Here is a 23,182-nt window from a genome sequence, read left to right as displayed (position 1 = left end):
CATAATAATGAGTGAGGAATACGAGAGAAGGGCATCTTGAACGCGAATTGCACCTTGAATCGACCCGTTCAAAAACGAGCACCCCCTCCTCACGTGGCCTTCTCCTCCTGCGACTCTGCCGATAGAGCAGAGGAGGAAATCTAGAAGAAGAATGAGGTTAATCGGTAATGGTGAAGAGGGATCCCGGACGTACCTACCTAAGACAGCTAGTGCTCCCGCGCTTCGCTCGTCGTGACCCTGTACGCGGAGCGCACAGTTGCGTCGGGTTGCGCGTGTCCGGGGGAGGGGGGGCGGTTGAAAAGTATCAGGCGGAAGGCAGCAAGATCTTCGCGTACCGTCATGCGTGGGGCCCGGACAGTGTCCCATCCCCTCCATACGGTGTTGCCAACATTGCGCGACGCCGATCCGTCGCGCAGAGTCTAGGCATGCACACGCAGCAACGGCACCGCGGTGGCTACTCTGGCTGCCGCGTCGCCGAATATCCTCCCTACGAGCAGCAACAGCTTCTGGCTGTTGCTGTTAGCATGATCTTTCCCGCGCAGACTCCTGCTATGCGCCATCCATCCGTTCTCGTTCCCCGGTCTCGCCGGTCTCGCCAGTCTCACGCAGCTGGGCGCCTGACTTCGCTGGGATTCTCCGGGCTCCCTCCTTACTTATCAGCGGTGTGCCGGTCAGTGACTGAGTCAGTGACTAGTCATTTCGGTCACTGACTAGTCACAAGTCAGTCTGACTGTGACTGAGACCGAGCGGTCACCGGGTCTCCATCACGGGAAGGGCTACTGGCACTGCGGACATACCCAGGATACCTCATTTCTCAGTTAGTCTGTGGCAGGGCTTGCACCGGAGGCATCGTTCGAGCTGGTAGGTGCAACACTAGATGCAGATACTGCGCCGGGAAGACAACAATATGCAGAGTGCACAAGCGGTGAGTCCTTTACCGAGGCTCAAGGGTGTCCTGGCCCACGCTACCATTATGAGCGTCGCATTTGCTCAGGAACATGATAAACTACTTAGTACACATTGCGTCGTCTTCCAATAGCCGTACGCATACCTATGTTTCCCACGGGTACCGCTCGGTCACTGACTATGGTCCGGTCACTGACCCATCAGTGACTAGTCACTGACTGTGACTTTATGACTGGTCATGTTCGGTCAGTGACCGCACAACACTGTTACTTATGCTTCTTTCGCCATCCCTTGTCCGCCACCCTCATGTACCCTCGGCAACCTTACACATCCTCGCCAATCTTGCACACCCTCGCCTCCCAGCCCACTCGTGCTTGGTCCTTACCTAGCACGCACACACCGCGCCCACCGCCGTCTTTGGCATCAACCGTTCGGCTGGCCGCAGATTCTCGGACGAAGAGGCGGACGGCGATGGCAAGAGACGGACTTAGGTGAGTACTACTTGAATCGCATGACTGATGCTTTCTCTGACTTGCCGTGTTAGCACCTTTAGGAGCACTTGTCCTCGATCCTAGCCAAGTTGGAAAGTGTTGAGTAGGACCTCAACATTGAGGGTCGGTAAGTGGGTTTTGCCTTATCTCCGTGGTTTTCTCTGACTAAGATGTATCTGGCGGAGGATCAGCTGGACCTAATCGAGAAGGAGAAGGTCACGCCGCCGCAATCTCCAGACTGCCCTCGGCGCCGCTCAGATGATCGTCTCCAAGCGTCACCGTTTCCAATAGGCGCCTCCTCTCTCTCTCAGGGCGCGAACTCAAAGGCCGCTGGACCTGCGCGATTATCCACGTCATTGAGCTTAAAATCACGTCCGTGAGCTTGGGAAAAGAGAAGGACGAGACGCGGAGAAGGTGCAGCGAGCACGTGTGTAATGGTGTTTAGGCTCTCCAATCATATCACTCACTCGCTATCGCTATCAGACAACCTGTAAAGTCGCCTCGCAACGGACACCCAGCCGCGGACGGCTCCCTTGAACCTTCCGCCTCTGTTTTCGACAACACCGAGCTCGCGCTGCACACCGACTGGCTCTTCTTTCTCCCATGGAATATCCTTGTCTCGGCTTCCTTCCAGCTCGTCGGCTTCCTGCTTACGCGTCTGCATCCACTACACATGATTCACGCCTCAAAAGCTCAAGTCGCCCACTTCATCAACGTCCAAGGCAGCCCTCCAATCGACAGTTCATCTCCAGGTCGTTGACTCTCTGAGCTCTACCACTACCCGCCTTCGCGCAAGTCTTCCGCGCACGTCCCCCAAGCTCGCGAGCGTATTCAACGATTCACAGCCGCCACGACCTACGATGGAAGCCTCAACACCGCGCAACCCGGTTTCAGTCGCCATACTCCGTCTCGTGCGCACTCGAGTTCTAACCTTCTGCCCCCTGAACGTCTCACAACGTTCAAGCTCATCATCGCCACTCCTCCACCGAATGATCTTCCGAAGGCGGCGTGGTAGATTCGCGCATCTGGACGGTCGCTCTCTTTCGGAGGTCTCCCGCGAAGGCGAACGCACCGTCATTGCGGGCCAATGCGCGCATGAAGCAGCGTCCCACTGGGCCACTTGTTGATGCTCTGCGAGCCAACGGTGGCGTCGTCGAATACCTTGAGTCCCAGGGCTGCCCTCCTCTGTCCTTTGCCCTTGCAGGCTTCGTACTCTCTCGAACCGTCCCTGCGCCGCCGCGGGCCCGCGGCGATGAATAGCCTCAAAAATGGCTAACACGACGATCGCGTATATATGCCGCTGCGCTCGACGCTTTTGCGTTGGCGGTGCAGCACCTTGGACACGCTTTCACCACCATGCATCCCTTCACCTTTGACTACGAACCCATTAGCATACCGCAGTACGCCTAGGCATGCCCCGTCGCTCCTGCAACGACCGGCAGTATCTCCAGACCTCGCGGAGGAAGCGGTCGCTTGCAGGCAGTGCGAGCGGGCCCTCCGCGAGCGAGAGGAGGCCCGAACCCGCGCTGCTCGCGCCGGTCTCGCTCGACAGCCTTTGAGCGCCTATCATACTACTTGTATCTCGACGATAACGGCGGCGACTATGGCCACGGCCTCGGTCCCAGCTCCCGCCCAGCCCGTGGCGGCTGCTCCACGTACCCGGAGCACTCGTACATCACACCTCAAGAACAGCGAGCGTTACTCCAGGAGCGCTAGCGCATCAAGCGGGCAGAGGGGACGCATAGAGGCTATCGAGCGGGAGCGAGAGACGGAAAGGCAGCGGACTACTGCATTGGAGGAGGATCATGCTCGAGGAGGAGGACCGCCAGTGCAAGAGAGAGGAAGGGAGACGTTGCCTGGAGCAAAAGAGACGTCGCCTGGAGGAAGAGGAGTACCTCAAGTACTCCTCTGCGCGAGCTACCTCAGCGCTCTTCCCTCTGAATGAGTTACTCGATCTCCGCCTCTCCTGTTCTCTGCAGACCAAGATGGTAAGTCGCCTACCATTGTCGGTCCTGGCTTTTCCGCTGATTATATGCGCGTCAGAATATCTCGCGCAGAGCTCGTAATACGCCTCCGGGTAACCGCAATCGCTCACTGCACCCTACTACGCCTCGATTGCAGCGGCCGCTGAGCAAGGCTCCTTCCCCGCCCACCGCATGCGCCGAGCGTCCAGCTGGCCAACAGTGTCTCCAGTCAATACATATTCTCTATCCTATTCTGTGCGCCGTGCGCCCAAGAGCAGGCCACGCTTCGCTGGTCGGCGGACGGGTCATCTCGTGGCCGTACATCGATGGTGAAGACGCTCGGTGTCCACGTCATGCGCGAGCGCAGCCCCGAGATGGGCGCCGTGCTTGACGTGTACACGATTCGGAAGGCTACGTACGTCAACCCGCACAAGCACAGCATCGAAAGCGACGCAAGCAGCGCGACATGTCCGCTCGCAATCGCCGCCATCACCAGTACGAAGTCACGATCACCAACGTTGGCTCGGCGTTCCTGCAGTGCGACGCCCGCTCCACGAAGGAAATGTTTGAACCCATGGGCTGCGAGGTCGTCCAGACCGAGACCGAGACTACTGTGCGCGGGCCGCCGATAAGCAGGCTCAAGCCCCTTGGATTCATCGACGTGGAGCCGATGGTAGACGCATTCCTCACTGCATCGGTTTCGCTACCTCCACCACTGGGCAGTGCCTGCCTGGACGTGAGGTCATCGATACTCAGGGCTACAACGCCTCAAGAATTAATGTCATCGCCGACCAACGCGTCAAGGAGTGCAGCCGTGTCCAGGCGATGATCGATCTGGGTGTGTAGCACTACTCCCACTGTGCTTTTTAAATTCGTTGAATTTGACTAGTGCCCTTACAGCGAGATTCAGTACTGAGGCAAAGGAGCCCGACGATGGACTACAAATTTACGGCACGCCCACTCCCAAGTTTAAGGAAGGCTGCAGCATCCGCTGCTACGACGACCACCGTGTCGCTGTGGTGTTCAGCGTGCTTGGCTCGATCATCAAAGAATTTATCATTGAGGAGAAGCGCTGCGTTGAAAAGATCTGGCTGAACTGGTGGGATGACCTCGAGACCAAGGTACGGGTTCGCGTATACTCTTGTGTTACTGGTCTCTGAGATGTCCCCTATTTAGATCGGTCTTCATGTCGAGGGCGTCAAGCTGCCGGCTGCACCGCTTGCCAGCTTATAGAGCAGCCAGTCCCAAAGCAGCCCGTTGGCGTTCATCATCATGGGTATGCGCGGATCTGGTAAGTTTCATTGGCGACCTCGCCACTTCGACGCTGGGATGGACCTTCATCGATGTCGACACCTATTTCGAAGAGAGGCACCGGCAAGGAGTGCGTGAGCTCATGCACTAGGAGGGTTGGCCCGGCTTTCGCGAGGCTGAGGCAGCCATCCCGTCCGCGCTCCTTGAGAAGTACCCGACGACTCACGTTATCAGCCCCGGAGGCGGTATCATTGAGACGCCCTCCGCACACGACCTGCTCAAAGCCTACGTCAAGAGAGGCTCTGGCGTGCACATTGTGCGCAAGATCGACGAAGTCATCAAGCAATCAGGCGAGGAGACTGCGCCCACCGCATACGGAGAACCTGTTGTAGAAGTCTTCAAGCGCCGCGAGCACTGACTCGCGGAGTACTGCAGCCACGAATTTTTCAACTACACTGGTGTGTCCAACACGTCCGATATCGTCTCCGCGTCTCCCCAAAGCGTCCACTGCGAGGTCACTCGTTTCTTCGAACACATCACTGGTCGGCGCCCGAAGCGCAGCCCCGTCGACACGGAGAGCTTTACGTCATATGATCCTCCGACTCCCTACGTTCGTTTTCGCTGTATCGCTTCGTCGTGGAGCGCACGACGGCCGGCGGATCGAAGCTTATCATCGCCATCAACACGGGTTTCGAGGGTCAGACGTCTCGGATCTTGAAGAAGACCTTCAGCCCGGTCACTCATCTACTCCTTCTGTCGAACGCTGCGCTCGGGCAGCTCTCGTTCGTGCAGATTCAGAACGTTCTTAACCTCCTCGGCCTACACCCTTCCAAGAGATTCTTCTTGTCTGGCGTGTCGTGAGCGGATACGGTGACCAGGCGGGGGACGTCTGCCGGCAGCGGTCCCGAACGAGCTCGCAGACGAGCATGAACATAGGCAGCTCGCAAGTTAACGGCGCTGTTAGGACCCTGAGTGACGGCGTATTCGCGAACGTCACTGCCATGCCGTCAAGACCGGTGGGGTGATGGACAGTGAGTACTTGGTGCTTACCCTATGCTCACTGCAAACTGAAGGGCAAAAATGTTCCTAAGTAATACCATCTGCCACACTCGCGTACCTCCGACAATGATATAGTTGTATTCTGCCTTCACCCGCTGAAGTGTTTGTGTAAGATACGAAGTCCCGAAGGGCCATAGACATGCAGCAAGATACACTGGGTGGTAAGGGCGGTTTTTTTGGCGGCGAAACTGGGTTCAAACTGATGAAACAAGGCCCCGCTTTCGTGCGATTTTCCGCCATTAAAAAAAAGGACAAAACTTGAAGTTTGCTTTTCAGTTTACTGCCTTGTACAATCAGGACAGAACTGTGAGATTGTGGTATAGATTTCCTCGCTTTTAGCGCAGGCACCATCTTCAATTTAATCTCGATTTGTAACGCTTGAAAAAAACGCGTCAAACCAAGTGGCACTGTTTTACTGCAACAGGGAGCTGCCAGCTTGTTGACGCGCGTGCGGCAAACCTTTGCCGGGAGGGACTCCAGGCACCGGACCCAATGTCACGAACGGTCACTTAGTGACTTCGCGGTGACTGGCCGATGTCATGGTTTAGTGTATACACTCGCCATGTGTATACTCGCCATGTATCCTTCCACCGTAGCTTAGTCACTCTGACACGGCCATGCAATGTTCAGGCGCGTATATGATGGGTGTAGCTTCAACTCTACATTAATAATCTATACAAACTGTCCTCTGCCAGACAGCTTTTTGTCTCACGAAGAGGTCATCGAGCCTGTGCAAAGCTCTCCGTGACAAGCAGCAGCCTGTCCTGGGGACTCAAAGTCTGTTGATACGTCCTGCCGCATGCAAGTATTCTACATCCGCTTCTGAGAGTGTGAAGATGGTCCTTCAATCTCACTCTTCTCATCGCAGGCATATTCGGCCTCGTAGCAGGAGGCTCCAGAAACTTTGCCCCTCTGGCCTCTCTTCTTGCCATACTTGGTGTTGGTGTCGGAGGCAACCTGCCTGTTGACTCTGCGGTATTCCTTGGTCCATGTACGCCATCCTTGCCGTTGTTCTTGCGTGCTGACGCCGGCCCTAGACTTTGTTCCTGGTTCTCATCAATATCTTCTGACCGTCCTGTCTGTTTGATGGTCCCTCGGCCAGCTGTTCGTCAACTTGGTACGTTTTGCATCCTGTGATCTGCATTTATGTGCTGATATTTTCCAGATTGCCTGGCCTCTAATCACAAACCTCTCATGTCCCCCAGACTCTGCTCCAGGTACCTGCACCCGGTCTCAGAATATGGGCTGGCGTGACCTTCTCTTCACCCTCGCTTGAGGAGTCGCTGTGTTACCTGGTGCGTCGCGGACGTGACGCCGATGCTGTAGCCATGGTGCATCGTCTCGCGGCTTACAACGGGACAACCTGTAGCCTCACCATGGAGCAGCTTCGGGATGCTGGCGAGTTGGCTGATATGAAGAAGGATGGCTCGCACGAAGCAAAGGTGACAGTTCTCAGTCGGACATGACATCTAACTACACCATGGACCATATCAAGGCTCTCTTTGAGACGAAGAAACTCGCCTGGTCGACGAGTCACATCACAAACTCGAAGAACGCCTCGAAGAAGGTTTCCTCGAGCCGTGCTCAGCACACTATTGATCCGCGTCTCGCGATCGCGAGACTGTATCATTACCATCGTCTTCAGCGAGAGCAGGCCTTACGTCTGCGCCCCGAGCCTCTCCAGTATACCCCTAGGTATGTCTTACCAATCTCATCACAAATCAGCCGATAATAACCGGTGAATCTTCTAGGATGGATTTATACGACGACGAAGCGCTGCCGAACGTGTCCGCCATGCTCGAGCTGCCAGGCGTGAACCGGCACACGCTTTCGCTCCAGGTCCAGGGCGACAAACTCATCGTCCAAGGCGAACGGGCCTCTCCTTTGGCTTCCAAGCTGCAGGAAGCGGCTGCTGGTCGACAGACGTCCGTCGCCTCTCAGAAGTTCAAGGTGCGGGAGCTCAAGTTTGGCTCTTTTCGCCGTGAGATAGACGTACCCGTCGGCATAGACGTAAGTTCTGTTATCTTTGGCTCTCGCTAACAAATTCGCTGACGGATACCTTCAGACCACGCAGATTACTGCAGAGCTATGCGATGGGATATTGCTCATCTCATGGCCTCGCGCCTCGGACTTTTCGATGGGCCGCTCAAATGCACGCCCCATCTAGCATTCTGTCCTGCTACATATTCATCGCTATACCCTCTCAGTCACGCGCAGCACATATCATTATTCGTCTCTACATGCTGTCTGTAATGTTTGTGGCTGTCCTTAGGGTTGATGGAGCACGCGTTAAAGCGCGAGGGTCCCTCGCAGGTGTACACCTTGTCCGTCGCGAGCGGCTGGCTGAAGTCGATGGTGTCTTTCGGCTGCGGCGTCATTGTGCAGCGCGGCGTGGTGCGGGCGTGCGCTGTTGGGTGTGTGCGTGCGCTGGTTTTGGCTCTGGGCCGTGCAGCGCGTCCATCCGTGTGTCCAGACGAAGCTGTCCGGAGAGTGCGAGCGGCGCGCAACGGCATTCAGTCGGCGCTGGCTCGCGTTCCGCGCCCGTAGAGCCAGGATCGACCCAGTGGGGGGAACAGCAAGCTTGAGCACGCGGCCATCAGCCACCGGCGTTCGCCCGGGCGGGGCAGGGCGGGCACCTGCGGTATCTGGCTGGCAGACACGCAGAAGGGCGCTCAGTGCGAGATTGGAAGAATAGACGAGGATTCTGACTCACCTGCCGCCCTTGTTCCAGCATCCGACCCTACTACTCAGACTTGAGTTCTCCCAGGGTGCCCGACTGCAGATCTCTCGCCAGGTCGAGCGCCGAAGTTATACCCGAAGCTCGCGCGGCCAGCCGATAATGTCGAGCGTTGCATGGCCGAGCCAAGGATAACGTTCACCTGTGCGAACGCGCCGCCGTTCTGGAATATCTCCACAAGCCAGCAGTCCCACGGCTGGATCAACTTGTCTGTGAAGATCTCCGTCAGATCGCGGGTCTGTGCGAGACTAAGGCGGGGTTCAGTACACGGCGCTGGGCAACAGTCGGCTGGGGCAGATGGTATCAAGGAGGTATAACGCACCTGGTTCTGCGGCGGTGAAGAAGGGAGGAGCGGGAGCGCGGAAACGGGTTGCTTCGCCGCCGCGCGGCCGTGGTCATAAAATGCGCCAGCCGAAAAATGCCCTTCTTGATCTTGATGCGCTCGCGCACTGGGCCTGCATGTGCTGCACAGAGCGCGCCGCGCATGCCGAGCGTTGCAGAGGTCACCATCGGCGGCTTCGTCAGCAAGGCGGGGTATGGCAGCTCGTACGACGTGCGCGTGTAAGAGGACAGTAGAGGCGCAGGGCCTGATCGAAGGAAAGCGGCACGAGAGGTAGCTCACAGCCTTTAAAGCCTGCGCAGCCGATTGTTCGCTTCTGTGGTCGGAGCTCCATGTAGAAAGCTTGTGGGTGCCGTCGCTGCGCGTGCCCAAGGAGTGGTGCAGGACTTTGCGAGCGACGTGCTGACACTGCCAGGACTACATGCACGGGTTGTCGTACGGCGTCGACCTCGTCGCCATTGAGAAAAGCTTACAGACGTTCAGACAGACACCTGGTGCCGAGCATGAGCGCGGCCGGTACGTACGCCACGGCCTCATCGCGGTATCACGATGGTGGGGCGGAACAGACATCAAGAAGGGCAGGGACCACGAGCAGCTCGGCGGGAAGTTTGTGCTGGGATCTGGGTGTGTTTGTCTTGGTCTGGATAGTCAGGGGAAGGCGTGGGGCGATATCTTTGCATGGACATGACACGATAAGCATACGGAGATGGTACAGGAGCTAGTGACATACCTTTGCCCTCTAGCCAGACAGGTCCCACAGCGTCTCCGCTTCATTGATACCGTGTCTCTGCTTGATTGACATTAAGTTGGAAAGTTCTTGAAGGCTGTACCATCAGTGTTACGGCTGCGATAGAAGGTAGTTGCGGTAGGGAGATAAATGAGTGACGAGAGGCACTGGTCGAGATACCACTTTTGGACGATGAGAAGCGCCCAAGAATCGGACGGCTTTCCAGCAGCATAGCGGGAGGGGGGTAATTCTCTAAGCATAAAGGAAGATATATAACTGATATAGATACCTTCAAGTACATCAGACTCAAAAATCGTGCGACGCTCGTGGGTTTTGGGCATGTAAACACGACATTCTTCGTACCTTGCACTTAGACGCGGAACACGCTAACAGCAGCGCGTCGGGTATCGCATCAGGTAGCGCGTCGAATAACGCGTCGAGTAGCGTGTTTGGTTTGTTTGAGACGCGATCTTGTTCACTTTTTTTCCACTTTTGTTGCTACACTTCTACATTTTCCTTCATTGAGTATGCCGGAGTACCGCGAACTTCTTGCTGCTACCATCACCATTCAACGTTGATTTCACGGAGTTAACCCGGATGGCTCGCACCTGGCCCTTCAAGCCATCTGGATCAATGCTACAGAGAAAGAAAGAGCCAAAGCTAAGAAAGGCTCTAGAGAACATGATGGAATGGTGTTCACTCTTACACCTGACTGACGATGTTCAAGGGGATCCTGCAGTGCACAGCAGGAGGTCTATCCCCCTGCACCATGGTCTACATGGCTGGGACCAACACAAACCGGCAAGGACGTTAAAGAGACCAAGAAGACTGCGAAGACTGTGCACCAAAAGAGGAAGAAGGCCTCCTCCTTGCCAATGCAAGAAGATCCTGATGTGCTCGAGCCACTGACAACCCTTTGGCTTCGTGACATTCATGCGACACCTCGTACTGTGATCCTGGACCTGGGAAAGCAGTTCCTTCAGGTAAAGTTTGCATTGGGCTTGGGTAAAGTGAGCCTTCTTACATATTTTCTCATGATAGATCCAGTTGCACACACATGTCATGTGCCAGCCGTATACTTGTTCACAGTGGGACAATGAAGTTCATTACTTTCTCCACTCTGCCCCAAAGCCAGCCTTATCCAGAACATCTAGGATCGAGTATTCAAGGTTGGCATGGCCTTGGATTTTGGAGACTATATTCTGGCATTTTTGACAGCAGATAACATCTTTACGGTGCATGGAATACTCTACTGGGTTGTGTTATAAAAATCATAATTTCCTTACCTCTAGCCACACTGGGCCACAGGCAGAGATGATCTGCCTAAACAACATATCGATGTCTACCAGGACTATGGCCGTTTCTTAGCAGGATTTGGAGCGTGGGTCATGTCTAGGCTAGAGAAAGAATATGATTGCTCCGGTTTGGCCATCAACGCCCTGCGCGGAGCCAATGAAGTTATTGGCGGCTTTGAAGTATACACCAGCTCAGAAGTGTTCTATCTTGCAGGTACAGATGGGTCATTGCCTCTACTGAATTGGCTCACACTGCTACTCTCGCAGGTATCCCTGTGTTTATAACAGAGCAGGAGTTTCTGTCATCTCCTTCACGAATGGCCAGGTTTTGTGATGCCTTTTGGGTATTTGCTCGCCATGCCCACTTGGAGCTTGAGTATGTGGCGAGCCTGTCTCTATGATGGATGTTAAGCTTATAGAAATGCACAAAGAAAATTTCTGCAATCCTACTTTGATGGGTACATCATTGCTGTAGACAATCAGCAGCGTATGAAGTACTCGTACTGGCTTCACATCTATGCAAAACACCAGACGTTCATGTCTGAACGTATGCGAGAGCTTGTATCAACCTATGTGGTGTGTATAGACCGAGTCTCCTCTATTGTTACAGTTAGCTCATTTTCCATACCACAGGATACATTAGATTCGCTTGGAGCACGTCAAGGGCAACTGTTTGTGTGGTCTCCCGCTGTTGGGCTGTACGATGTGTTTGAACCAACATACCTCAGAAACACTCTTGAGAGAAGAGAGAACAACCTTGGTGGACTTGTATTTGGACAGGAATTATGGTCTAAACTAGGTGATACAGCACCTGACTTGGAGGATCCATTATCCAGTGTGTTATGCGCCAAAGGTAAGTATATTTCTGATTGTCTGTCGATACAGATGGCTACTAAGTTGTTCTGGAGGTATCTCTCTGACAGCAGAGACACATCTCGATCTGCCCATCTATGAGGCCACATTATTCGTGGACAAGACCAAATTACAAAAGGCCTCTGTTCTCTCACGTCTTTACTGTGGAGAAAATTCAACAAAGAAGCAGCTGTGGACAATTATCCCAAATTATCCAGAGAATATTGGAAGTCGAGATGGACATACTACGAAGTAAGTGGAGATATCTTATATCAAACATCCTGCTAACCCTGTGCCTCAACGAGATTACAGGGAACAACAGAACCTCAGAGCTTTTCCACTATATCGTCAACAAGACACACAAGGTTGCTATCGGCCCCCTGGAGTACTGTGCAGTCGCACGAAGAGTCTACCGTCAAGGTGCAGGATAAAAGAATCCTCTGTACGTATATTGTCCATGCCTAATTTAACATAGCTAAACTGTGTTCTGTTCACGTAGGATCATTGTATGCCTGAATAGTCCAGCTGTACCACCGATGTTTGCAGCACGTGAGCATGCTCGGAAGGATAGCATTGGAAGATATAAACCTGGGATGCAAAAGAGTGCATATAAAGGAAGCAACGGTCCAGGTGGATGGGGTGTGTCAAAGTGTGCTCAAGAGAACACGCAGAATACTCAAGAAGGTAGCAAGGAAGAAGAGATAGATAATATTTCAAAACCTAGAAAGAGGCAACGCCTGGGCGCAGATGCTCGCCTTGTGCTCCAGACTTCTCAGCAATGAATAAAATTAGGATTGAGCTACAGAGTGGTGCGCACAACTCGTTAACACCGTGAGATCAGTGAAGAGAGGGCCCCAAGTGCGTAGTTGCACAGGCGAAGGACATCACTTGCTAGTCACGGTGTAGAAGGGCGTGTTGTGTGTATATATATACAGCTGGTTGCACCAAGTCACGCTGAAGGTAACGAGGTATTCGAGGTCCTCTGGTAGCCATCACAGAAATTCCATCTACGGCAAGCAAATCACTGATCGCACGCGCGTCAACAAGCTGGCAGCTCCCTGTTGCAGTACTGTTTTGTTGCTCTAATAATTTCATCTAAAACATATCCCAAATGGGAAATTTTATCTCAAATTACTTCTATGTAAAAACTGGGCACAACTACAGGTTTTGTTTACAGTCTCTCAAGGTAATCAATTACCGAAAAAATTGACATGTGATGCAAAGTTTTGTTGCAGATATTACCAGAACGACTTCAAGTTTGAGCTCAATTTTTACGGTGTAGGAAAATGGAAGTAACAGCCCCTAGATTGTACCACAATCTTTATGGTAGAAAACCTGCGCAGAACTGCATAAATAACTCACACTTTGAAAGTAAGTTTGCACGGTGGCCAAAATCAGAAGAAACGAGGTCTCTTACCCTAACCGCCGCCTCGTCTCCGCCACGCCGAATGTTCGTGCTCGTCTGCGAGCTCTTCGGGACCGCTGCCGGCAGACGTCCCCGATCGCCTCGTCGCCATATCCGCTACGACACGCCAAACAGGCCGAGGAGGTTGCACAAACGAGAGCTGCCCGGCGCGGTCATGCGCGTCCTCAGTCCGCGTGTCGGGCAACGAACCACCCTGGCTGACGGCATGGCAGGCGAAGACGATTCGCGTTCCGCCTGAGGGCGGTGGTCTGCTCACGAACGTAGGGAGTCGGGTGTCCGCGCGCGGTGCCCTCCGCGAATAGTTCGTGGCCGCGCCGTTCGGTTCCGTAGTCCAGGTGTCCAGGTTCGTCGCCTTGACGATCTCGGGGACGCCTGTGAGGAAGACGCGACAAACATCAGTTGCGTGGTTCAAGCGAGCGCGGACGGGGCGGTGCTCACCTGGGTGGGCATCACTGATGACGGTGTGCAGGTACAGCACAGCCGTCTCGCGCCAGATACTGGCGACCGTATGCCGCGTGTGCTCGTCAGCGCCGGGGCCCGATGATTTCTTCCAGTGCGCAAGCGCGGCGGTCTCGGCAATCGCGAGCACAGCCTCGTCGGGACAGCCGGTAAGCTTGTCCATGCGCAGGTCGAGTTGGTCGTTGTTTGTGCACGGGCCGCTTGAGCACCTGGCTAATCTTAATAGGGCGACCGATGGGCGCAGGTCTGACATGTGGTACACCGTCGTCACCGGAAAATCGAGCGCAACCTGGTTTGACATGGTGAGTACGTTCACACTCGACGAGACTGTAGTGCGACGCACCCCAAGAGCACCCCAATCTTCCGCAGCCATCGATTAATCAAGTTTTCCTCTCCCGTCCCGTCCCCAGCGTACCGCAGTGCGAAGCCATGAGCGTACCGTGCTGAAGTGCTCGCGAGCATTTGACCGCCGTCCCATACGGTATATAGGGAGATCGCTGCGCCAGATAACCTTTGGGAAATGGGGAGTGCGACGGCATGATCGGATACGCTCGGCGCAGGGATCGGAAAGAAGGCGCGGGTGGCTTGGGGTGTAGTGGCTCGTGGGGAGCAGCTAGTAGAAGGTGTGTGGATGGTTGTCTCCCAGTATAGTAGGATGGCATTGGCCTGTGTAGATGCGTATCATGGTGGCGCATCTTTCTGGGCCTCTTCCGAGACAATACGAAGCCACACTCTCTGCCTGCACTCATGTTTTGCACAACTCAAGTGGAACAGGTGTGTGTGTACTGGCCTGCCAAAGACTGCGCCTGCGGCATGCTCATTATCGAGCGAGGCAACAAGCGTGACATTTGGCTTGACTGCTTCCTGCTACCATCGACATCCCACCAAAAGCACAGCATGATCCTGAAGGTGGACATGCTCAATTAGAAGACAGAAATTATCACCAGCAAGGGCCTTGGCAGCACGTCAAATATCAATGCAGTGCAGTACAGTCACAGCATGCCTAACAAATACAACGCGTGGGTGCAAGCTGGACACAAAGGACAGAGCTATTCGGAGCTGTGGCCATACTTTGAGAGGGCAGAGTGCTTGTACAATTTGGTGATGAAGGAGCATTTTGGCACTGAAGGTACGTTGACCATATGTTTTCAAAAATACAAAGTGTTCACATCCAGCAGGTCCATGGAAGATTCAGGCCCCTCACTCCACCTTCAAGTTGAGTCTCAATGAATAGTGCATAAACTTTGCGTATACGTTCACACTTGCTCATACAACACCTTATATACATGCTCAGCACCACTCAAAGTCAGCAGCTTTGAGCCATAGGAGATGGCACCGAGGAAAAGAGAACATGCTGGCCAAGATATAGCCACCACACCGTGACTCATGGTACGGCATATTGTACTGCCCATAGAATACGAGCAGGAATGGCAGCTCTGAGCTAGACTTGAACAGGTTGAAGACTCCCATTCTGGCTCAATGAACAGGTTAATGTCCGGTACCCCACCTGCTCACATGCATTGTCGACGAGGACTATGATGGCAATGGCGTGGCTGCTGAAGTGCTTGTGCCATGTTAGCCCGAGCAATGCCCCCAACTCCGGTGCTCATAAGCGGGCCCATGCACTTGCCGCCTGACAGCTGCTGCAGATGTCTCCGCACTTTATAGCAAAGCACTCAGCGATGCAAAGGGGCTTACTCCCTCGAAGCAACCACCCAGGCCTAGGCTTGGACATTGAAACACTGACCCCAGGCACTCACCTGTCTGCAGCAGCAGATGCATGCCTTCTCCCTCTGCGCAGGCTCCATTCTCAACTCACTTGTCATCTGCTCTGCTACTAGTTGATGACGCACGCGTCGCACTCATCTCAGATGTAGCAGGATGTGCAGTGCTAGCCATTCAACAATTCATCGAGCCTGGTATTACTGACAACATTTCCACCGATCCACACCCGACTAAGTCGATGGGCATTTTCCTCCTGTCATCAGCATCATTTGGCGTCGTGCGGGTTGCCATTTGAGGTATTGCCTCTCAATAGCCTGCATAGTCGCCCTTGGATCCATGGCTGCCGAGCTCATGGATCTGCCGTGGAAGATGACCACGCATGAGTATTGTGCAACACCATCGCTCACACTCCCATTGGACAGTACCATTGTGCTCACCTTCACCATGTGTAGTCGCATTGTACGCATGAATACCGAGCTCAAAGGCTGCTCTGGAGACCTTCTAATGCATCTGTGTCCAGCTCTTATCCTGCATCACCCCGTCAGCCTCACATGTTGCACCTGACAGTACCTTGGTGGCACAGTTGGAAGGAGACTACAGGAGGGCATGGAACGATGAACAATATACCAGGTTGAAGCTCTCAAGCGGCAACATGAGAAGTGAACTGAGAGAGGTTTGAAAGGCGATACACGAGTCTGGCTATGTGTTTGACATGCTCATTCAGCAGATATTTCAAATGTTCTCAGGATAGAGTACTTGACTGTCTGCTTGAACATCCCAAAGTTTGATGCTGCGTCTACCATTAGAGGCAATGAGGAAAACGCGGGTGCTGTAGGCTCGTAAGGCACCAAGCCTCAGTGGATCGTCTGTTGCATCAGCAAGCTGACCAGCCCGACTGTACAGCGGTTGTCCTCATTGTTTCGGCAGCCAGCTGAAAAATCAAAACTGCAGGTCGCTGTCATCCGCATGCCTTTGCGTGCATCACAGCAGCGCAATGGCCAAGAGAGCAGGCCTGCATCAGGGGAGGACATCACCACGCGTTTTCATCTGCAAGCACCAACAGCATTGTAATTGCAACATTTGCATACATCTGCATGAGGTTTGACGTTGTAGTTGGCGTAAGATGGGAAAAGGCACTAGTGACATTGCTTGAAGCCACTGTACTGCTCGTGCTAGAATGTGCAGTGAGCAGGGGGAGCTCGATGGGAATGAGTAACTGTGTGAGGATGAGCTACTCTAAAGTGACGAGATCTTGCACGCCTTCCTGGACAATCGTGGAATGTGAACCCAGGCTTTGTATAGCATAGAGTTCCTTGATATGTTGAATGACAGATCCAGAAGCATGGGCAGGGTACTTGTTGCTCACAGTAAGGTCACTGCCAAAACTTGCACTGCTCGAGCTTGTTGACACAAAGACGTCACAATATGAAATGTGAGAGCACATCAATGAAAGCACATGTATTCAAGAGCTACAACATGAACTTGAGCTCTCCCAGGTACGAGTTTGGTGGTGCAGAGCTTCTATGCACCCAAGAGGCACGAAAAATCTCCAGCTTTGAGAATAGATGTGTTCCCATCACAGCATCATTCTAACAAAATTTATAATCGTACTTCGTAATGGCTGTCCACGTATAAGTCAGCTCAAGTGCGAGTCAAGCCACAACCACTCTTTTGTGGCAATCCAATGTCCTCTCCCCACCTGAATCACCTCCGCTGTTAAAGTCGAGGGTCCTGCATACGAACTCCTCGACAGAGAGGAGCTCCTCTCCCTCTGGCCTCTAGCTGTCCTTGGTTGCCTTACAAGCCCTAGCCCAGTTCAAATCCTGTTGCAAGCAATGCCATCACCTGCACTGGCTTCCTCATCATCATATTCTTGTTGACGCCTAGCCTCGCACCATTGTGCACGTACCAAGATCACACCCGCTAGTCTTATTGGTGAGAACAGCGATTTTACTTGCATACAAGCACATTTCCTTGCCATTCGCTCTGTCTCAGGGCACATGTGAGGCACAGAGATGAGCCCAGTCCTGTCACTAAGCTGCATGGTGCTTGGTCGAGTGAACCTCCTTTGACGAGCTTCGAGCCATTGTATACAATCTCCACAGCAGTCAATGGGCCTGAAGCTGAAAGCATCTACAGATTGCAATGGGCATCTTGAGGCACACGCAACAAAATGTGCTTGCAGCTGTTGTCTCTTGGCTGATATATTTGACATGTGTAAGGCAATGTAGGTGAAACAAGAAACCAGAGTCTGGAACAAGTCCTTGGGAGTGTGATGGATCGCTGGTGGGTGCCGAGGGGAGGAGTAAAAGAACATCATCATGAACAGCAAGTACTACTGGCATGAACAGCAGCAAGGACCTGCTGCCCTTGCTGTTCTATGTATTCTGCGAGTTATTGTTGGCACAACTAATGCTGAAGGAAGTTGTGATGCAGGCTTCCAGTCGGTCAGAAAATTTCCTGGAATGTACAGACAGCCATCTATAACAAGCACCATTAAGATTGTCAAAAGCATGTACTCGCAGCAGTCTATTGACCTCATTGCATGTATGCTGTTGGACCCCTGGCTTTGAGAAGAAAAGGTGGGGTGTGCCAAATGACAGCCAGGGAGCAATTCCAATCTCAACACTGGAGAGTAAAATTCTGCAATCACACTGAGTGATGGTAAATCTGCCTTTTCCCTGGATACACCAAGTGCCACTGAACTTGGCTGTCGTCACAGATAAGACTACAGTATCACACACCCTGACCTCGCCATTGAATGCCCTGTCAGTAAGAACTTACCACGCCCACTGTTCTATGCACCATTGGATTATGTTCCCATTGACATAGTTAGCTCAGAATATAGCTATACTGTTGGAGTGCCTGTCACTCAAAAACTTCCCTGGGTGCCGACAATGGACACTGTCAAGACTGTCGTGCATTTGTACTCACAGTGTCAACGTCCTCAATGCACACGTGCTGCTTAACACCAGGAAAAAGAGCACACTGAATAGCAGCCAGAGAGCAATCACACTTTTGATAGTGACAACTACACCTGCTCCTCCATCTGCGAGCACATCAGATAATGGTGAGTCTGTCTTTTCTCTGAGAACGTTGGACACTGCCAGATCTTACTGCGTTCATAAATAAGATCACAGTTGTATGCATCCTAGTTCAGCTGCTGAATATGCCACAGGTGTCCTCTTACTTCACGACCAAGCACCTGAAGACAGCAACTGCACTCTCCACCATGCTGAATGTTATCAGTACCATTTCCACACTGGGTGCCATTCTGCCGAGGCAGTTTGTGCACTCCTTAGCAAGTAAAACCTTGCAAGCAACCATACTCACCACTCTTCAAGGTTTACCACCTCTATCCTATGTCTCTTACAACAAATGGAGTTGAAAGAGCCAATGGCATTGCAAGCACTGGGATGGATAGGGAGAATAGAGAACACGGGCAGAATAAGTGAACAAGCACCACAAACTAGGTGTTGAGCTAGATGAAGCATTTTGCAAGCCTCGGGAAAAGATGCAAAGCTTGCTGGCGCTCTCAGGCAGAACCACGAGACTGCACACCAAGACCAACGAGGTGGGCACACTGAAGGTGCGGTGACCCAGAAAGTCCTTGTGCTCATTCCAATAAAGATTGAGTCTATGGTGAATGCGCCATTGGCCTGATTCCTTCAACATACACCGAGATCCCAACGTCTTGTCCTTTTCACTCACTTTAAAACATACTCTACTCCGCCATTTGACCACAAATAGTCCATTTATTTTTCCACGTGCATTCGCACAAAAACTTCATAGCAGCACCAAAATTGAAGCACCCAGGTAGATGAGCATCTGTTGATCAGCGATAGCATTACCAAGCTCGAAGATGAGTCCACATTGGGAGACTGCCTAGTTGCCACGAGCTGGTGCCTGTTGAGCAGCTTGCTTCAGGCTAAGAGCATTGTGAGCAGTGGCAATGAGTTCAAGGGCCACAATGATAGTGGTGGCGATCACACTGGGGTGCTGTGCTTTGACGAGCTGCACGAGGTGTAAGTAAAGCCATGGTCTCATACACCTGGATTTAGCTGTTGAGCAGCTCCACAGTCTCTATCTCTTCTGACAGCCAAGCGCATGCAGACAATGGTCACGATGCCACCATTATCTTCACTACCAGTTCCATTTCCACAGGCTTGCACACTACTATGTCAGCCAGTGCAGGTCACACCTTCCTTGCATAAGACTGCTCAGAGATCCAATCGCTTGCCACTCAAGGCCTGCACTCAGTGTCTGCGACAAACAGAAAGTGAGCTGCTAGTACTCCAAGCATTGGGATGGGCAAAGACGAGGATAGGTGGGAGGTGGGCAAGCACATGACTCAAAAGCTGAGTGTGAAGCAAAAGCTGCAGGGAGAAGGACGAGCCTGTTGTCGCCCAAGGAAGGCACAGTACCGGATCGCTTTCTCCTGCTCATCCCCGACGAAAGCCAACCCTGCTCCAAATGTGTTGCCGCTGCTACCTCACTGCTGCTGCCCTCGGGTTTGCTCCACCTGCTAGCAAAGATGGTTGCATCTGTGCTGCACCAATTCATAGTGACGTTGCAGAGCGAGTTGTGCCTTGAGGCTGGAGGTCAGGTCAAAGTGCGTATTGCGGCCTTCGACAACTGGTGGACAGACAGACTGAACAGCAAGATAGGTCTCTTTGTGACAATGTACATCAACATCATCGACATTCTGCCTCGTTGCTTATTCCAAGTCACACTTGCATCTATGCCTGACACTCACCACAAACAACTCCCAGCTGCTGTTTGCGTGTCATCTATGCCTTCGCACGATGGTCTATCATGCATGAATAGTATTTCGATAGGACCAGATGTCTAGATGAGGAGTACAAGACACTGCGAGTGGTGCCTCTGGTGCTGCGCTTGCCCTTCGACTTTGAAGCACTTGCAGCTGCCTCCATGTCATTAGACACCCATAGACGTTGCACCACCGATCTTCTAGCAAATTAGTGAAGAGACCCGGCTCAGCACCTTCATCACAGAGCACACTAACAAACATCGGGCCTGCATCAGCAAAAAAATAGGTTGTAGGTCAGCGATGGGTTGTTATGCAAGTGCTTCAGCCTTTGCTGTAGCAATAATGCATAATGTTATGGATTGGAGCATGAACTGTGATGCATATCAGCGGCGATATTAATGCATATTGTACCGGAAATTCATGGGATATTACTCTACAGGCTCCGGCATCTTGGCACCAAGGATTAAATCTATGGCTTCCATTTCAGGAGGCTTCCAGCTTATGTAAAATAGTGCGGGACCCCAATTATCATTCAGGCACTCACATGAAGTCTGCCACATGCTCAATGTAGTTGAAAGTAACTGTATTGGATATCATCTACCTCCATGAATGCAATGATGGCTTCACTCTCATCTAATTCCTGAACACCCTTGTCGTCACTATCAATGTCGTCCGCATTGTTGCCCTCATCATCATCATCGTCATCATCAAAAGCAGGAGCACCAGTTATACTGGTTGCTGGTAAGACGAGACTGCTCAGTGCAACACTTGCTAACCTGCCTCAAATTGCAATTGATATCATGTCATTTGCGTCTGTGATATCCTCCTTTATCACCGCCACTGTGGATTTTGCCACCTTCACCCAGAGCACGCTGACTTGCTGTGCAAGGCCCTGTCAAATGGCTGCCTGCCTTGCTGCGTAGGCAATAAGACCCTCTCGAAGAGCCAGATCAACATCTGTGTGCAGGGCTGCCTGGCTGACCCACCATTTAGCCTTGAAAACGTGAGTTTTGATGGTCCACCGTATCTCTTCAGGTAGTAGCAAAAGTTCCTCATGCCACTGTAAGAACCTAGCTCGAGCTTTCAACCACTCGACGCAGACACCTGTATATAGTCGATTATCAATACATAGAACTGTAGAGGCTACACAGTAACTTACTGGAGTTTAGCTCGTCATCGGCATCGGTGCCGCACCAGGTCCACGAGATCTTCTTCGAGCCCTCTGTCACCTTTTTACCCTTCTTCATCTTCATCTTCTTGCGGGCTGTGTCAGGATTGTCTGCCTCCAAAGACTGAACATCTTCATCCTTCAGTTCTGGGAAGCACCAATTATATTCTGCCATCCAAACAGTGTCTGTGGTAACCAGTGACCATAAGGCCCCTTGTGCCGCCCTATACTTCCTGACTGAACATCGTATGTGACACTCTATATTTCCCAGAGTGTTGTTCACCTTCGTGTTCAGTCCCTGACCACAGACATAGAGGTGCTTGTAATTGCGGAGCCGGATGCGCATGCTGAGCTTTGTTCGCAGATCTTCAGTTGCACTATGACACTGCAATTGATAGAGCCGCAGCTCAGCATCGACTAGACCCTCTGCAAAACCCATAACGAGCCTTTCGTGTCAGGCGTCCCATGTTGACATGTTTTCTGTGTGCCCATTGTTGAATTCAACTCCTAGAACTTCCAATGGAAGCAACAATAGTGCATGCTCCGCAAGCTGGACATCCGACCTGCTGTGGCTGCTCTGTTCCAGCAGCGTCAAAAGCAGTCTTGGTGCAACCAGCATGTAAACAGCTTGGATCTCTCGGTATCGGGCGATGCGACGGCTGAGGGCAGTCCGACTCTCAAATATCTTAGCTGTGGTTGAAGACTGTTTGTGGGCGGTGTCCTCCTGCAAAACTTGTATGCAGAATATAGCATGTTAGTTCAACTCTTTGTATCCAATTGGATTACAACGCACTGTTGTTCTTCCAGTTCCAGCTCTCTATAAAGGAACGACATGAGTGACACATCATGAAGTGATGTCTTTCTACTGGCTCGAAGGCTCTTCTCCTTTTCGAGATCCAACTGCTGCCGCACTTCTGCCTTGGTCAGTTCCACGCCCGGCCCCCGCATGAGATGTTGTGCATGAGTTACACAATCAAAACACGTACCATCGTGCAGCTTGATATATGGGTCTGGACTGTCGTGGAAGTCCTTTTCCCACACAAGCACCAACTGCTCCCACTTCGCCCTCATGGTGGGGTCCAAAGAGCCAGATAGAGCCTCAAACTCTTCAGCTTGCTCTCTTGCTTGCTTGCAGGCAACAAGATACTTTTTACATAACAATGAACCTATGTCAACAGTTAGAATTCTTCGCCCATTCATTGAGGATGTACGCACCAAGCCCAAGAAGCTTAACCCAGTTTGTGAAGCTCCAATTGTCATTTAATGAGCCTTGGCGCTCACTAGGCCCCAGCATTTGTGTGCTGCTTGCCAATGGCTGTATGTCCCACCAGCACCACTCGATGCCCTCACCATCGGTTCGTGCTGCTCCTGAGATGTAATTGAGGGAGTAGCATGAGTGGCCGTCAGGTTTGTGGCCATGCCAGTGCAGCTTCCCTATAGCGTAGAGTAGCTCAGTTTTGAAGTCCACAAGTTGTGTCCGGAAATTGTTGGGGTATTCGTCCATGCATTGCTCTGCGTGCACAATCCATTGACAGATGATATCATACATCGTCATGATCTGGAGTCCACGTGTATGGTGTCACGTGTTGAAGTTGATTAGGTCCATGTTAATGTACCTAGTCATAGACATTATCAGTTACAGCCTCTCAAAAGAAATTGAGACATACCTTTCTCTTTTTTGAGGATTGCCCACTTCAATTGGGAGCATAAACTCATGGCGACTGTTGATACAAGTGCCAATGCCCGTCACAGCATAACCGTTTTGAAAACTTCATGTCAGCATGATCGAGCACGGCAAAGCCGGTACAAGTTGATATCTATCAACACAGCTCAGTTATGCATAATGTGATTTGGAGTATTGAACTTACTAGTTTCTGTGCCTTGTATCTCTTGATCAATTTCATGTACGGCATGTTTGCGACAAAGTATGTGAGGCCGTTGTCAATAATGGGATCCTTTTGTTTGTCCAAGATGGCATAACGCTTCAAGTGGAAGCACATGTCGAGAGATA

At 52.2% G+C, this 23,182-nt stretch overlaps 7 protein-coding genes across 7 annotated transcripts; 3 read left to right on the top strand and 4 right to left on the bottom strand.

The window, feature by feature from the left end:
* Nucleotides 1–1,567: 1,567 nt before the first annotated feature.
* Nucleotides 1,568–2,412, top strand: PHACADRAFT_201703 (uncharacterized protein; the record flags this gene model as incomplete). Its single annotated transcript, XM_007401995.1, has 4 exons — nt 1,568–1,773; nt 1,881–2,034; nt 2,090–2,308; nt 2,362–2,412. The coding sequence occupies 4 exons, from the start codon at nt 1,568–1,570 to the stop codon at nt 2,410–2,412; spliced, it is 630 nt and encodes a 209-aa protein (XP_007402057.1).
* Nucleotides 2,413–3,202: 790 nt separating this feature from the next.
* On the top strand, nt 3,203–5,030 carry PHACADRAFT_201702 (uncharacterized protein; the record flags this gene model as incomplete). Its single annotated transcript, XM_007401994.1, has 6 exons — nt 3,203–3,385; nt 3,441–3,690; nt 3,772–4,034; nt 4,085–4,199; nt 4,262–4,482; nt 4,764–5,030. The coding sequence occupies 6 exons, from the start codon at nt 3,203–3,205 to the stop codon at nt 5,028–5,030; spliced, it is 1,299 nt and encodes a 432-aa protein (XP_007402056.1).
* A 2,172-nt stretch (nt 5,031–7,202) lies between these two features.
* PHACADRAFT_131814 (uncharacterized protein) lies at nt 7,203–7,940 on the top strand. Its single transcript, XM_007401993.1, has 3 exons — nt 7,203–7,366; nt 7,423–7,669; nt 7,737–7,940. Exons 2-3 carry the CDS (start codon nt 7,424–7,426, stop codon nt 7,836–7,838), a joined length of 348 nt encoding a protein of 115 aa, XP_007402055.1. The 5' UTR covers nt 7,203–7,366; nt 7,423; the 3' UTR covers nt 7,839–7,940.
* Nucleotides 7,941–7,960: 20 nt separating this feature from the next.
* PHACADRAFT_201700 (uncharacterized protein) lies at nt 7,961–8,918 on the bottom strand (the record flags this gene model as incomplete). The annotated part of the gene is made up of 4 exons (XM_007401992.1): nt 7,961–8,320; nt 8,385–8,411; nt 8,449–8,656; nt 8,731–8,918. The coding sequence occupies 4 exons, from the start codon at nt 8,916–8,918 to the stop codon at nt 7,961–7,963; spliced, it is 783 nt and encodes a 260-aa protein (XP_007402054.1).
* Nucleotides 8,919–13,040: 4,122 nt separating this feature from the next.
* On the bottom strand, nt 13,041–13,880 carry PHACADRAFT_201699 (uncharacterized protein; the record flags this gene model as incomplete). Its single annotated transcript, XM_007401991.1, has 3 exons — nt 13,041–13,420; nt 13,487–13,796; nt 13,851–13,880. The coding sequence occupies 3 exons, from the start codon at nt 13,878–13,880 to the stop codon at nt 13,041–13,043; spliced, it is 720 nt and encodes a 239-aa protein (XP_007402053.1).
* A 7,018-nt stretch (nt 13,881–20,898) lies between these two features.
* Nucleotides 20,899–21,346, bottom strand: PHACADRAFT_106917 (uncharacterized protein; the record flags this gene model as incomplete). Its single annotated transcript, XM_007401990.1, has 2 exons — nt 20,899–21,107; nt 21,163–21,346. The coding sequence occupies 2 exons, from the start codon at nt 21,344–21,346 to the stop codon at nt 20,899–20,901; spliced, it is 393 nt and encodes a 130-aa protein (XP_007402052.1).
* A 996-nt stretch (nt 21,347–22,342) lies between these two features.
* On the bottom strand, nt 22,343–22,732 carry PHACADRAFT_106919 (uncharacterized protein; the record flags this gene model as incomplete). The annotated part of the gene is made up of 1 exon (XM_007401989.1): nt 22,343–22,732. A coding segment is annotated over one exon (390 nt), but the record flags the coding sequence as incomplete, so codon positions are not given.
* Nucleotides 22,733–23,182: the final 450 nt, after the last annotated feature.

Source organism: Phanerochaete carnosa (assembly GCF_000300595.1).
Source record: "Phanerochaete carnosa HHB-10118-sp unplaced genomic scaffold PHACAscaffold_14, whole genome shotgun sequence".
NCBI lineage: Eukaryota > Fungi > Basidiomycota > Agaricomycetes > Polyporales > Phanerochaetaceae > Phanerochaete > Phanerochaete carnosa.
Note: the sequence above shows the minus strand (reverse complement) of the source record. Positions and strands in the feature narration are given on the sequence as shown.

Coding starts and splice junctions, on each gene's coding strand:
- PHACADRAFT_131814 (XM_007401993.1), top strand. CDS start 7,424: ATGGATTTATACGACGACGAAGCGCTGCCGAACGTGTCCGCCATGCTC. Junction 7,670..7,736: donor GCCGTGAGATAGACGTACCC/GTCGGCATAGAC, acceptor GGATACCTTCAG/ACCACGCAGATTACTGCAGA.